General features: G+C 47.8%; 1 protein-coding gene and 1 long non-coding RNA gene across 2 annotated transcripts in view; both read right to left on the bottom strand.

Moving 5' to 3' along the window:
* The window catches only part of CENPI (centromere protein I), a 25,545-nt gene extending 22,889 nt beyond the window's left edge, over positions 1 to 2,656 (bottom strand). The window contains exon 1 of the mRNA XM_019536153.1: positions 2,584 to 2,656. Within this exon, the coding sequence (XP_019391698.1) occupies positions 2,584 to 2,656 (73 nt within the window). The remainder of the gene's footprint in view (positions 1 to 2,583) is intronic.
* Positions 2,657 to 7,849: 5,193 nt separating this feature from the next.
* On the bottom strand, positions 7,850 to 8,884 carry LOC109311095. Its single transcript, XR_002101408.1, has 2 exons — positions 8,143 to 8,884; positions 7,850 to 8,017 (listed from the first exon to the last, which is right to left on the bottom strand). It is a non-coding gene; the product is annotated as an uncharacterized LOC109311095 (long non-coding RNA).
* Between the last annotated feature and the right edge of the window lie 6,329 nt (positions 8,885 to 15,213).

Here is a 15,213-nt window from a genome sequence, read left to right on the forward strand (position 1 = left end):
GGGGCAGCCACTGCACAGCCAGGGCAGGGTGTGGGACAGAGCCATAAGCAGCTTGTCCAGGGGGCATGAGAGGAGCAGCTCCCGCCACTGTGCACACCCAGGGAGGGCAGAAGGCATATGCCCCCGGATCTGCACGGGGGGCAAGGGCAGACTGCCACTGTGAGCTGGGGCCAGGGAGGCACCAGGCTTTTTCTGACAGGGGGGCTGGGCTGGGGCTGAACTCAGGGCAGGCGGTGGCAGCACTGGGAGGAGGAGGAGGGTTATGGTGAATTTTGGGGTGGCTGCAGCCCCACCCCCCATAACCTCCATCCCAGCTCTGCTGCCGCCTGTCCTGAGCACAGCCCAGCCCAGCCCCCTGCTAGGAAGAGCCCAGCGCTACCCTGGACCCAGCCTGCAGTGGCAGCCCGCCCTCGCCCTGTGCACAGATCCAGGGACATACACACCCCCATTCCCTCCCAGGGTGCATGCAGCAGCAGGACCCACCCACCACCTACATCACCCGATCTGCCCCAGCTGGGCAGCGCCTGCCCCAGCCCCGGCCCCACTCCCTCCCTTACTGTGGGGTCTTCAATCTGCCCCTACTCCTTCCCTCACCCCTTCCCCCACAACAGACTTACCAGCTGGGCTCTACTCTCCATGCTGCCCGGCTGCATATCAGAATCAGACCAGTATTGGCTGATATGACTCATTAAAAATTGGCCATCGGTATCAGCCCAAAAATTCTATATTAGTGCACCCCTAACAGAAACCCTAACAAGTCAAAGCAAATGAAGAAAACATGAAAGCACAGATCTATTCAGTTGTATCGGCACCCAAAAGAGACTTCCTACTATTGGGTAGGTTGTCCGGAATCATGCCCGGGCTCCTGGAACTCTCGCCTGGCCTCGCCCACCGGCTGGGGCCCCGTCCGGACATCCGGGTTGACATTTGCATGAGGAAGGCTGCCTGGGCCCCTGCCGCCCTGGCCCGGGCCAGCTGCCCCTCACTGGGGTCACTGGGCTCCCACACCAGGGCTCCGCACGCCTGCCAGGGCTCTCCGAGCTGCCCCCAGCCCGCCCAGCCTCTGCCCTGGTCACCGGAGCGAGGCCAGAATCGTGCCCGGGCTCCTGGAACTCCCGCCTGGTCTGGATCCGCCCAACCGGGGGGATTTGCTGCGGTTGCTGTTTGGTGGCTCTCATAAAATATTGGTAGGTTGTCCAGCAACTGTACTCCTTGGATAACTGCAGTTCCAAGCACAGACACTGTAGCTCCTTTTTCACTGTTTCCCCAAGTGTTTATGGTTTGAGAGGCTGATGTTTTCTAGCAATGAATGATACACCTGCACAGTTATCTCACTGTGTCAGTCATGTCACTCACCAACTTTATTCCTACTGTCATCAGGATGAGGGGGTGAGTAGGGGACCCCTAGGATGGGGTCAGCACAATGTAAAACCATTGCATCACATGAGCAGGATTGCCAATCCAAGAATGGCAAAGCTAACAGAAGCCAGAAGCCATTGGTATATGCAGAACCAGACCTACACCTCACAGCACAGGGCAAAGCCTAATCACTTTTGAAAACTGTCTCCAGATGCTGACTGTGGAGGCTGTGCTCAGTTCCAAGGCTGTGTCCTCAGACACTTTCAAAGCAGCCACTTACATCACAGCAGGGTTAATATAGACACAGTCCCCTGCTGGGTCCTGACCTGCAGCAATTCCCATCACAGTTCAATCTTGATGCTTCCTGACCTCATCTGCATTTTGAGAGAGGTTTCTGCTAACAGTGTAAGTCAGTCACAGGGCCCACAGCTTGATTCCACTTGTCTTTTCAATGCAAAGGTCATCCTCACTGTGAAAGCCTCGGGTAGAGACGTCTTTCTTTACCTTCTTGCCAGTAACCAAACATGACTTTTATTGGACCAAAAGTATAGTTGGGAGAGATTTTGGAGAAGTTGTTGGCACAAAATGCCCCCTGGGAGACCAGGACATCAGTTAAATATGACTAGCTGTCATTCCCCTTCAAAGAGATGTTGACAAGTTAGCTGCACTAAGCTATCTCCAGACCTGGTTTCCTTGCACTTGCACAGGGCATCAACCACTTTGGTTCAGTGTGGCATCTTCTATTGGAACTACAGAATGAATGTCATGATTTCTTAGGCTGATGGGTGTTTGTGGAGTAAAAATGGGCACATCTTGGGCAATCCCTCTCTACTAAGAAGGAACAAAACAGGCACCAGCTTTCCCAAGGTTGAGTTCAAGTGACTGCTTTTGTTTCAGGCTGATGATGGGATCAGAAGGACAGTCAAGGTCTAGATCTCTGGTCCTTAACCTTTTTAGATTCAAGGCACCCCTCATTAGACTCGAGATGCCTTTTCATAACTTTTGTGAATTGAGGCCCCCCCCCCAAAATTTCAAAACCTAATTTATTATGATGCTTATCTCCTTGCAGAAGGAACGGGCAGGGGGGCAGGGGAGTTACCAAGCAGGTAAAAGCTACTTCTTTCCTTATCTATAAAAGTCACCACAAAAAACCCTCACCTCCCAATTAACATGTGTTTAGTCAGAGTGGAGTACAGGGGCAGAACAAGAGAAGAAGGGACCTACCTGTGTCAAACTCGATGAAGCCAGCAATTTTCCCAGTCCTCAAGTCCACCTGGATGGTATCATTCACCTTCATGAAGGGATCATGATACCACTGGTGCAGGCAGCATGGGTTACCAGATGAGGGATTTTTTTCTGCCCACAAACATCTCTCTCTCCTTGCACAGCTTTGAGCAGGGAGAGAAGCCTGTCCTGGCTCCCAAGCCCTCTAGTGGCAACTCACAGCTATAGCTCCTCGTCCTGCCCTTGCTCAGGAAGCTGCTAGGGACAAGTCACAGCTGTGCAGGGGGGAGGCAGGCAGAGAAGGTTTTTTAGGCTTTGGTGAGGCCGTTCCAAACTCCAAGCTAGCACTAAGCCGAACAATACTTGTGTGGCATACAGCATAAGGTGTAACAAGGCCTTCTGACCACCGTAAATCCAAACCCTGACCATGGCCTAGACAGGGCAGGGAGCAGACAGCATCACTCATCTCTGCAAAAATCAGGTACAAAAAGAGGTGCACCTCATAAAACAACTTAATGTGAATTAGTTCAGCTAACCTTGGAAACCAGAGACAAAGCTGGCAAAGGCTTCCTGACCATTTATAGACCACAACAGACTATACAGGTGGTGGCCAACCTTTTTGACTGGTGTGCCACAAGGTAAGCCCCGCTTCTCCCTAAGTGCCACTCCAGTCTGCTTCCCCTGTTGATCCACCACTCTGCACTCTCTTCCCTGCCCTGTCTGCCACATCTATTGAGCTGTGTACTTTCCTGCCTGCTCCATCTGCTGCCATTCTCTCTGCTTCCTTCCAGACCTGCCACTTGTGGCATGAATGCTGCAGGTTGTCCACCCCTGGAATAAATGATTCAAAAAGATGCTCTGTTGAGACCATATTAGTGATGCTGATGAAATATCCCAGAATTATTATTCATAGCAGGGAGAGGAAGCTTTGAGTAGTGAACTGGGGAGTGGTGAAGTGAGGAGTGGCTTTGAGTGGTGAAGCCAGTGCAGGTCCATGGTGGGCCAGTTCGCTTGATACAGGTGGCTGCTGCTGTTGTTTCTACATCCCACACAGATGAAGTGTGGCCAAACCCTAGCCCCACTTCTCACTGATGCCTGGCTGTAGTATAGCACAGATAAGACTGCCTAGCCACAGGCAAAACCTTCTCTGGCTCCACGGGCCAGATCCAGCTCAAGGACCACATGCTGATCTAGAGAAACTTCAAAGCATAGTGACAAGGTCACAGATGCAAAAGCTCCAAAACTCATTTCCCAGTTACCCCACCCCACGGGTCACGTGGCATAATCCAATTTTGGTGTCTGTACTCTAGCAGTGGTCACTAGAATGGAGTCATTTTGATGTCAGGGTTGCTTGGTGAGGTCTAGCAAGCATGGAGTTGAGCTGTGTTGAACGAAGTTGCAATAATGCTTTACTCTTTTCCTTCTCTGCTAGAAGCTGCTGTTCTGCAGCTTGTACTGAAAGAGCATATTTCCCAAAAGAGCAAATGTGACATAGTGGCAGCATCAGGATAATGGTGGAAGCCCTGAGATCAAGCTCAAGTGAGTTTTACATGACTCACAGAAGTTCCAAGTGTAAGTCTTGGCTCCAGCACTTGGGCTCCTGCCTATCAGAGACTAGCTTCAGAGCAATTCACTTTCCAGGCAGGTAAGAACCAGAGGGAAGACCAGATCTAAGACATTTAGGCAAGCATCCAGTTTGAAAAACAAGCCAGAGGAGCAGATCAATTCTCTCCCATATCTGATTGGATCACAGGCTGACGACATGCTATCATTTAGTCATGAAAAAGGAGTCTTATATTGCCATCACTGGCAAGTTTGACAAACATTTTATTTTCTCCCCAAACAGTATTTATGATATAAGTTGTGTCCATGATTTCTAGGAGAGGGGGAATCTGTTGAAAGATTTTGTCACAGCCCACCACCCTATGCCTATATGCCCTAGCATAATGCTGTGACTTCACAGGCAGGTTTCATGGTGAAATGATGTGATCATATTATTTGCGCCACAAGAGTCTGCTGCATGTTAGAGCCATTGCAACTCAACATTATCTTTATCCTTGAGTAAGACATTACAGCAACTAGACAATGTTGAGAGCTTCAAGGAACAAGAAACATCCCAGGGTCCCACCAGACCCACAGGCAACACTAACCATGTCATTGCCTGACACCAGGTGCCAAAGATGCAGCACGTTTCAGCCTGAGTCCACAGCAGACCTCCAAAACAGCCAGAGAGTGACCACATTAGAAAGGTGAACATAAAGCAGCCCTAGTCGTTGCATGTGCAAGTGAAGAATTAGGCCTAGTACAGAGGCTGAATTGAGGCAAGACTAAAACTCCAAAAATAAACCCAGTCCAAGAACTCCCAGAGCTGTTCAAGGAACTGGGGAAACTGAAGCAACCCCACATGATCAAGCCCAAGAAAGTACCAGCAACATGAAGACGGCATACAGCTGTACCTATCACTCCTCACACAGGATCCTGCTGTTACTACAAAGATGACCATTACCTACACAAGGTTAGCTCATAGATGTAGGACAGCTGAACCCAAGCAAGACAGAAGTGATGCTGGAAGCCAGGGAAGGCACTCTGCAGAATTAGTAATTAGGGTGCAGTCTTCTATGGTTGAAGGTTCATGCCCACATTGGGTTAATTCAATCCATAGTTTAGAAGTACCCCTGAATTTCTTGTTGAGGCTAAACTCTCAGAAAGAAGTATGCATAAGCAGCACCTCCTGTCATCTCCAACAGGCTAAAAGACTCTGACCCATATTAATGAATAGACCTGATCTCAGTTATTTATGCCTTGTCACCTCTTATCTGAAAAGTAGTAACGTGATACATCTGGATGTGAAGCTGTTAGTACACAGAAGGCTCATCTGCACAAGATGCTGTCATCATAACAACCATGACACCAATGCTACTGCACAGTAATGATGAGCTACTCTGCACAGTAACTTGTTACTGTGAAGTAGGGTCAGAAACAACTCGTGCACCACCGGGACTGTGCAGTGACGGCAGTTACTGCACAGTTGGGGGCACGTGTAGACACACGCACAGAGTACTGCAGCAATACAGATACTGCAGCAACACAAGCACATCAAATTTATCCTCTACTTTCTGCATAAAATATTGAATTAAGCTAAAGGTCTCAGGCCTTATCTTCAAGGCGTTTTCTGGCATAGGCCCAAAGACCTAGAAGAGTCTAAAGCTCAGGGATGAAGGCTGTGGGTGACAACTCTGCTCCTCTGGCACAACAGAACTCTGTGGGGTAAGATAAAGCCTACCTATGCAGGAGGATGAGCTTTCTTAGTGGCCAGCCTGAGATGGTGAAATGAGTTCTCCAAGAGCCAAGGACCAAATAGCATGTGACAGCTGCAGCACAAGATTTCTATTTAGGAAAATACATCTGTACAAAAGACCTAATTGACCATTGCTGAGCTGTAAAGCAAGTGAAGAATTAAGCCTAGTACAGAGTCTGGATTGAGGCAAGACTAAAACTCCAAAGATAAACCCAGTCCAAGAACTCCCAGAGCTGTTCAAGGAACCGGGGAAATTGAAGCAACTCCACATGATCACAGGTAGGCAGACAGTAGTAGGCAGACACCCCTCACAATGCTCAGCTTACTAATGGACAAGCACTCTAGTGACAACTATGGTGTAAGGACCTTCTCTGAACAAAACTGAATCTGCAGGTATGGGTTTAATAGGGGAGAACAGCTGCCATGAGCAAATATAACAATTTAATCATAAATCTGATATCTGCCTGATCCTGTATCATGGTGGTGGCCAAGCTTTTCGGCAGGCTTGCCACAAGTTTAGCCTCCCTGCCTCAAGTGCTACTCCAATCCCTGTCCCCCAGATGCGCACCTCAGAGTTTGTACCTTGGGGCACCAGAATAGAGGCAGGGGTCTTGAACCTCCAGCTGTGGCTACACAGCAAGGTTGCCAACTGAAGACAAAAATTTTTACCGACAATCTGCAAACTTTTTACTAGACAACCAAATTATTTTTACTAGCATATATTTTCCATACTGTAAATATAAGGCTTTTGCCAGGCCCTTGACAAGGGCAGGGTTCAAATTCAGGTGGTTACCACCCAACATAGTAAAAAGTTTGGCTGTCAGTAAAAAGTGTTCCAGTTATCAGTACAAAAAAAACATTCTTGGCAATCCTGCTCACGTGATGCAATGGTTTTACACTGTGCTGACCCCATCCTAGGGGTCCCCTACTCACCCCCTCGTCCTGATGCCCCCCAGGTCTCCCTCCCCAGCCTTACCTCCACTGGCCCTACTCCCCATCCTGGTATGGAGACCCAAGGAAGAACTACCGTCTGCCTACCTGTGAACAAGCATTGTTACAGGCAAGTACAAGATGCAGCAGCAGCACGTAGCTGTTGTGGGGAGGGCTTCCATGGCCTACAATGCCCTGAGAGAATGCTGCCTGCAGGGCGCTGTGCTCTCATTCAGACATCGGATGGCAGTGCTCTGCTCCATGGCTCACTCACAACACAGAGCTTCAGTTAGGCTCCTGGACGGTTGGCAACCCTGCTGCCCAGAGCAGAATAAGGGCAGGTTGCTGCAGCAAGAAGTATCACTGCTAAGAAAGGGTCAGGTTAACCCTTCTCCATCCCCACAACTGCTGCAGTTTCATACAGTGATGGGGGTGTGAATTTGGCAGCAGCTTCAGGGCCAGAGAAGTGTTAATCTGGCTCTTAGTGATGACAGCTGACACCTCCCCTTGCAGTGTTCCAATCCCTGCTTCCATTCCTGTGCCTCCCTTTCCTTAGCATCTGGGGCTTGCACACAGCACCTCATGCTACTTGTGGCTTGTGTGCTCCTGTTTGCCACCCCTGCTGTAGCAATATAATATAGCTAAAGCACACTAATTTTTACTCTGAATAAAAGAAGGTTAAATTTGCAGCAGTTTCAGTACACTAGTATGGTTACAAAATCGTGCAGATATAACAGTTGCACCCTAAGGCTCATGCTGATATCTTTTGATATCAATGCAATTGTTACTTCCATGTATATCCAATATCATTCCATTCTTTCACTCTGTTTTGGGGGAGTTTCCTGTTTGTTTGCCTACCTAAGACCATTTCTTATGACACTGGCACTGATTTACTGAAAAATGAAATCAGACTCCAAGCCTTCTGCTCCAGACTCATCTCAGAAGAGACATCAACTGTCTGGATTAATGTTAAACTATTTTCATAACAGCCACTAGAGGGCAAGACAGGCAGGTTTACAGCACATACAATAGTGCACATACAAACCAAGTGCTTTAATGTGGAAACAGAGCAGTCCATTAAAACATTAGCAAGTGGGAACTTGATGCAGTCTCCATTGTCTGAATAAGTCTATTTCAATTCACGCTAGATGGAAATCTGTAGACAGTCAGCTGAAAAACCACAGATGTAGCCAACAGATTCACAAACTAAGAAGAGAAGTTAAGGTGTTTTATAGGGAATGTAAGAAAAAAACATGAATATGGATAAAATGCTGATTTCTAAACTTCCTGCTACCAAATTAAAAGCAAGGGGTAATCTTATTAATACCCACCTTTGGTCAGTACCTTTCATCCTGAAGAATCCCAAAGTATTGAATTACGTTGGAACACAGAAGATTAGACTAGAACAGACTTCCTGGACCACCGAGCTGAATCTCCTACTGTTAGAGGCAGCCATGACATAGCCTACGATAAGTGGTCAGACTAGAATTAGATGATTTTCTGATTGCTTCTTGCCATGATTACAAACATAGAGTAATTGTATCAATGTCAAAATAGTAGGAGGTTTCAAGTCCAGTTCCACAGGGGTGTATTCTGGGTCTGGTGTTATTTAACATTTTTAGTAATGATTTCAATGTAAGAGAGAACTTCCCTGATCAAGTTTGTGGATGACAAAGCTGGAAAGGCTTTTCAACACTTTGAGGGAATAGATAAAATTCTGAAGAATCTTGACGGGCTGGAGAATGAACAGAAGATGACTCAGTCAAGTTCAACAAAGACAAAAAGTAAGGTGTTTAAGCTTCCCTACATAAAATAAGTGTACAAGTTCACAATAAGAGATTTCTAGTTAGGCAGTAGTGTTGCTGAGAATGGTTTTGGACATTTTGGTAGATCTCAGATTCAACATGAGCCAGCAATATGAAAAAGCAAGTGCAATTTTAGGCTGCACTAGCAGGAGCCCAAAATACTACAGTAAGAAGCAGGAGGTAGCAGTAACCCTCTACTCAGTACTTGTTAGTTCTTAGGATTAGGTACGAACATTCAAAAAGCCCAAGGTGGAACCAGTCTAAGTTATGCAGTTTTCTGTAAGCAGCGTAGTTTAATTGGTAGTGAACAGAACACACATTTGCCTTTTGGTGGCAGTGGTGGCGATGATGGGGGGTGTCAAATCTTAGACTGGGTTCCACCCCTTTTAAACCAGTCTGTGGGCCGAACTTCTGTTCTGTTATGAGTATAGACCAGTGTCCAATCACCTATACTGGTAAAAGAGGAATGTCTGTACCTGGCCTAGATAATATATTGTGTTCTGTTCTGGGCATTACAATTTAAGAAGAATGTGGAGAAACTGAAAAGGATCCAAAAACAAGCAAGAAAGATGATAAAGAGGTTGGATGCAAACTGAGGAGGGGTTGAGAGAATTAGGCATATTTTTAATTTGGTGAAACTAAGGTAGGGGGATATGACTGTTTTCAAATACTATATTTTCTCCCATAAAATGTGAGAATAACATATGAGCCCTGGCTTTTTTTAAGGCAGAATGAAAGAAAAAAAGATCTTTTCTTGTAGTAAATAACAGTGACAGCAGCTAGAGAGCCACCTTGCTCACTGTTCTGTTTCCTGTGGCTCACTTGCAGAATTTTCTTTCACATTTGCCCTGTAAGCAGGAGAAACTACTCTTGCCATATTTCCTTGCATATACTATGAACTCCAGTTTCCAGAAACTACAATCCATGGTAATGTCATTGTTACCAGATTTAATATTAGACTTCACCTAAACTAAGACGCAGCCCAATAAGATGGAGTGACAATACATAGTTTAATTTAAAAAGCAATACAATAAACCAAAAAGACAACAGAAAGCTTTACAGCCAGGGATTCAGAAAGTCTTTCTGGGAAATCCACAGGTCTCATCTCTGCCTGGGTGTTATAGGCAGATCTGTACCTCTTCTCTCCCTTGGGTGCCTTGACCACAGTCACATAGGCCTTGACCATAGTCACATGTAACATCCCCCTCACATATAGCACATCTCTCATACATTTAGGCTAGGGACAGACAATAAAAAAGCCACAGTCTGAACTGGTTCAACCTTTGCAGGTTAGTCTAACCTGTCTAGGCTGAACCAATTTGTACCAGGACTCTGGACTGAGGCAATGTGGGCACACCCTTGGATGCCTTGAAACTGTGCTGGGTGGGGGCATGGCCAGTCAGTGCTGAACTGGCCAGAGAGGGGTTTAATTCCTCCCTCTCTATCCCACCAGCAGTGACCTGAGCTGGGTCTGCCAGGCATCTCCCCTTGCTGCTGCAGCAGCTGGGCATCATGGCCCCTGAGGCAGAGTGGGGCAGGGAGGAGAGTTAGGCTCCCCTCTACCCCCACTGGCACCTGGGCCTGCCTGCCCTTGCCACCATGCTTCCTGCCCAGGAATAGGACCCCTGGTGTCTCCTCTGCTGGACAGAGGAGGCATAACCCCTGTCCCTGTCGCCCCACTCCAAGGGGCCCTGCCGACCAGCATCTGGCTGTGTCCCCGCCTGCAGCTGGAGCAGGAGGGGTCAGGACCCTTTGTTGGGGGCAGCAGCTCCTGTCATAATGTGGGGGAGCACGAGCCCCTTCCCAGCAGGGTCACTGTGATGCAGGGCTGGCAGAGCTGCAGCAGGCTGTGCATGGCAGCACCAGGATCCCAAGCAGGCCAGAGCCCTGCAAGCCCCCCGCAGTACTGCCATGCTCTGCAGCAGCTTTGCCAGCCCCACAGATCAGCCCCCGCTTGGAAAGGGGCTTATGGTCTGGTAAGCCGTGACATTGCTACTCCAGCTGCTGGGCGGGGGCAGGGCATGGCCCCCTCAGCTCAGTCTGTGTTTGGGGCAAGCCCCCTCCCAGCAAGAGGGTGCTCCCCCCTACTGCTGCAGCAGCAGGGCACCATGGCCCCTGAGGCAGAGAGGGGCAGGGAGAAGAGTTAGTCTCCCCTCTACCCCACTTGCAACTGGGTCTGCCCGCCCTCGCCACCATGCTCCCTGCCCTGTTCTCCCTTCAGGGACCCTGCCTGGCCATGCCCACTCCTGCTTCTGCAGCAGGAAGGGGCAGGGCGCTTGTTGGGGGCAGCAGCCCCTCTCATCATGTGGGGGAGCGCGAGCCCCTTCCTGATGGGGGCACTGCGCTGCGGGGCTGGCAGAGCTGCAGCAGGCTGTGTGTGACAGCACCAGGGTCCCAAGTGGGCCAGAGCCCTGTAAGCCCCCCGCATTACTGCCGCGCTCCGCAGAGTGGCCCCTGCCGGGAAGGAGCTCATGCTTCAGGAAGCAGTGACAGGCTGCTGCCTGTCATGGTCACTCATTGCTGCAGGTGGAGGTGGGGGTGGGGCCCGGCTTCCACAGCTGGGTCTGTGCTCGGGGCCAGCCCCCTCCCAGCAAGAGATAGTGAGGGTGCATTGAAACCGACTTGGCACAGTAGGGGGCACTAGGGGAGATCACAGCACCCCTAGGTCGCGCCCTGTCACAGCCCAGTCTTTTAAACTTTCTTTGTCTTTCTGGTCCTCTGGTCTTATACAACTAAGAAACAGAAAACTCAAGCTCCTGGGCTACAACATAAATTCTAAGCCAACTGGCTAACCATCATTCATATCCCTACCAGGGTTTCCTCCACCCAGTATATACATATACATATTGCATGGCTCCTTGCCGGGAGTGGATACATATATGTATATGTATATGTATTTTGAGGCATCTGAGAAGCTCCTTCCATAGCCACATCAGTCTTCTTCTGTTCTTCTTATGTTTCCCCCATGTTGGAATAGCCTTTTGTCAAGCTTCCTGTGCTATGTCCTTTAGAAACTGCAGGTTCTCCTGAACTCTTTTATTCTGAACCCAGGGGTATCAAACTCATCATGATCTATGGGTCAGACGAGTAGCACAAGGCCTGTCTAGTGCAGCAGCCTGTAACAGGGTGGCCTCCACCTTTAAAAGGGAACACTCAACCACGTTGATAAAGCTTAGCTGTGGAGTGTTAGATAATGAAGAAATGTCTCCCTAGGAGCAGAAGAGAAGCAATCTGTGAGGGAACAGTTGTGAGCAGAAGGCAAGCTATGAGCTGAACAAGTTTACTACCAAGGAGGGCCAAGATACTATTCTGGGGCCAGAACTAAAGGGTTCCCTTCCTAGGACCCCAAACAGAGCAGAAAGGTTTGGTTTGATGTTCATTTGTTTGCTGCTCAAACACTGTGTTTTTAATGAGAGGACTAGCTGAGGAGCTCTTCAGGGAGCAGAACCTGCAGGCAGAGGCCAGCTGGCTTGGCAGCCCGCTTACACTGCTGCATGCAGCACTTGCCCCAGACTGGCCTGTACATCACATGCAGTGCATACACCAAATCAGCCCTATGTACTGTGTGCAGAGTATGCAGTAAACTGGCCCCACGTGCCAGATCCAGCCCAATCTGATGCATACTGCATGCTGCAGTGCAATACCCATGGCATTATCACAGGCCAGATCATAGGGCTCTGTAGGGAAGATCTGGACTGCACACTGTCTTTGACACCTCTCTTCAGTCTGTGTACCAGTTGACTGAAATCTGCCCCTTCTTAGTCCAGTATCTTTATTTGTTAGCTGCATACATTCCCTTTCTCAGAATCATGATTTCTATCATATCATGATTGCTTCCTCTCAAGTTTCCAGTCACCTTCATCTTCTCAAACAGTTCCTCCTTATTGGTCAAAGCAACACCTAAAAGAGATGATTCCCTGGTCATAGCCTGAATTTTGTAGGTCAAAAACCTGTACTTTACATGTTAGGATCATGGTGGACATTTAGAGGTTGCAGCAACATTCTTCCAGTGAATATCCAGGAAATTAAAATCCCCCAAGAGTACCATCTTATATTTTTTCATAACCTTGTTATTTCCTTAAAGGTGCCTGTAACAAGGTTTATGACTCAGGGGCTGGAGCCCAGCTGTAGGAGTGCTAGGCCAGCTGATGGGGATGATTGGCTGACCCTGGAAGAAGTTAAAAACTAAATGAGGCTGGGAAGGAGGAAGCTGAGAGGAAAAGCAACACTGAAGCACTGCAGTAAAGCCCTTGCCCTGGAAGGGTGGGGGGAGGGTGTTTTTGATGTTTTGTTTATTCTGTTTAGTTTAAAATAGGAAAGGGGGAAGGCTGGCTCCTGGGCTTGGCTGAAAAAGTAACAACCTGCTACACGTGGTGGAGAACATGGGCATTCTAAATTTAACTCCAGCAATGGAAACGGGAGCCTTGCTAAAATGGCTAGAGGGGCTCCAGCAGCAACAGCAGCAGCTGTTTCAGCAGCTCCAACTCCAGCAGCAACAGCTCCAGAGGGAGCAGCAGGAGCAGCAGTAAGAGTTCCAGAGAAAGCAGGAGTTCCTGAAGCACCATTAGGAGTCAAGATGGACCCCCACCGAGTTGGTGAGAATAATATATACGCTCACCACCTTTCAATGCAAATGTGACAAGTGGGTGAGACCAGTGTGGGAATGTGACCCCTCTAACAACCTGCCCCAGCACCTCCAAACAATTGGTGGGGGTTTCAGAGGTGTCAAACCTCCCCAAGAATGATGCTGAACCAACTGGAGTGAGTAAAGGGGTTCGGGCTTAGGCTGCAAGACTACCAGGTCTATCTGCTTTCCCAAGCGAGCTCTCTGTTTGTCTAAGACTGTGCTAAGGCAAGCAGGGTAGACATGGAGGAGATTCAGGGGTGTGAGATGGATGCCAAGCCTACCAAAACAAGACCAGGGCCCATGACAGAACTCAAGCAGTCCATATCAGACCTGCTTGTGGAGAGCATGGACAACACTGTCTCAAGGGTCTCTGCTGAGGTTACTAATTTAGATGATTTTTGTGAGGTACTTTTCTTGTAACTGTCTGGGCCTGTGTTAATAAAAATGTTTTTGCAGGTAGACGACACCTTCACAGAGAGCTTTCAAAACCTGTACATTGGCACCCCACCAAAAGTAAAGGTCTTTTACACGAACTGTTTTTGTTTGTGTCCAAAAGAGAGCAGTTCAAGACCAAAGACTGATTCAACATTTTTGTCCAAAGACAGTGACCACTAACCAAGGCTTTGAGCCTATGGAGGTTACCAAGCAGGGCTATGAGGCCATAGAGGTCACCAAGCAGGGGAATACTAGAGTGCTATTTTCAAATAAAAAAAAATCCCAACCCTGTTTAGAAGGTTTCTTGCATGACCTGGTTTTGAACAACTGTTCAAGATGAGGCTGAAGACCTCTGTTAATGTTGTATTAAGACCTCTGCTTAATAAACCTTGCTTTACCATGGTTTAAATTTGTCCTCAACCATTTGAATGCACCACATGTGTGTTAGCGTGGGGTGAGGCACAGTAGTTACCAGACATGTCTACACAGGAGGCTTTGTTAAAGGAAGTTTATTACTCTCCTGGTGAAGCTGGGAGTTTTGGCAGGGTGAACACGCTTTTTGAAGCCACCAAAAGGGAGAATAAGGTTCTGAACAGAAGTGGGGTGGCTACCCGGCTTTCAGATCAGGACTTTTACACCCTACACAAACCAGCAAGAAGACGTTTTAAAGGAAACAAGACTGTTGTTTCAGATATTGATGTGCAATGGCAGGCAGACTTGGTAGATATGCAGCAGATTTCCAAGCACAATCGTGGGGGGTTAAGCTCATCTTAACAGTGATAGACATATTATCAAAGTATGCCTGGGCCATGGGTCTAAAAGACAAGTCAGGTGGTGAAATAGCTCAGGCCTTTAAAACCATTTTACAGAGGACCGTGTACCTCAAAAATAACAGACTGATCAGGGGAAATAATTTTAAATAAGTCTTTAAGCAAACTGTTAAAACAGTATAATATTCATCATTTTGTGATGAATAGTAAAGTGAAAGCAATGGTGGTAGAGCAGAACATTAAAATCAAAGATGTGGAGGTATTTTACAGCCCACAACACCTTTTGCTACATTGATGTGTTACTAAATTTTATAAAGAGCTACAACCACAGTTTTCACAGAACTATCCACACCAGGCCTGCGGGTGTGAACTTCTCAAACTCTCCATGGGTGTGGAAAACCATGTATGGAGACTATTTCAAAATGAAAGCAGCAGCACCCATGTTCAGAAAAGGAGACTACGTAAGGGTGTCTAGGACCAAAGGAAGGTTTGAAAAAGATTATGAACAAACATTCACCAATGAGATTTTCATGGTGGTTGATGTCCTTAGGCACGTACAGATGCCTGTATACCACCTAAAAGATAATGAAGAAGAACCTACTGAGGGTTCTTTTTACCCTGAAGAACTACAACAAGTGAACCCCAAACAGGACAGTGTTTACAGGGTTGAAAAAGTTCTAGCAATGAAAGGAAAGAGAAGAAAGAAGCAATTGTTGGTGAAATGGTTGGGGTGGTTGACTAAATTTAACACCTGGGTGGAAGCCT

The sequence above is a fragment of the Crocodylus porosus genome, unplaced genomic scaffold (assembly GCF_001723895.1).
Source record: "Crocodylus porosus isolate Cpor-Errol unplaced genomic scaffold, CroPor_comp1, whole genome shotgun sequence".
NCBI classification, from domain to species: Eukaryota; Metazoa; Chordata; order Crocodylia; family Crocodylidae; genus Crocodylus; species Crocodylus porosus.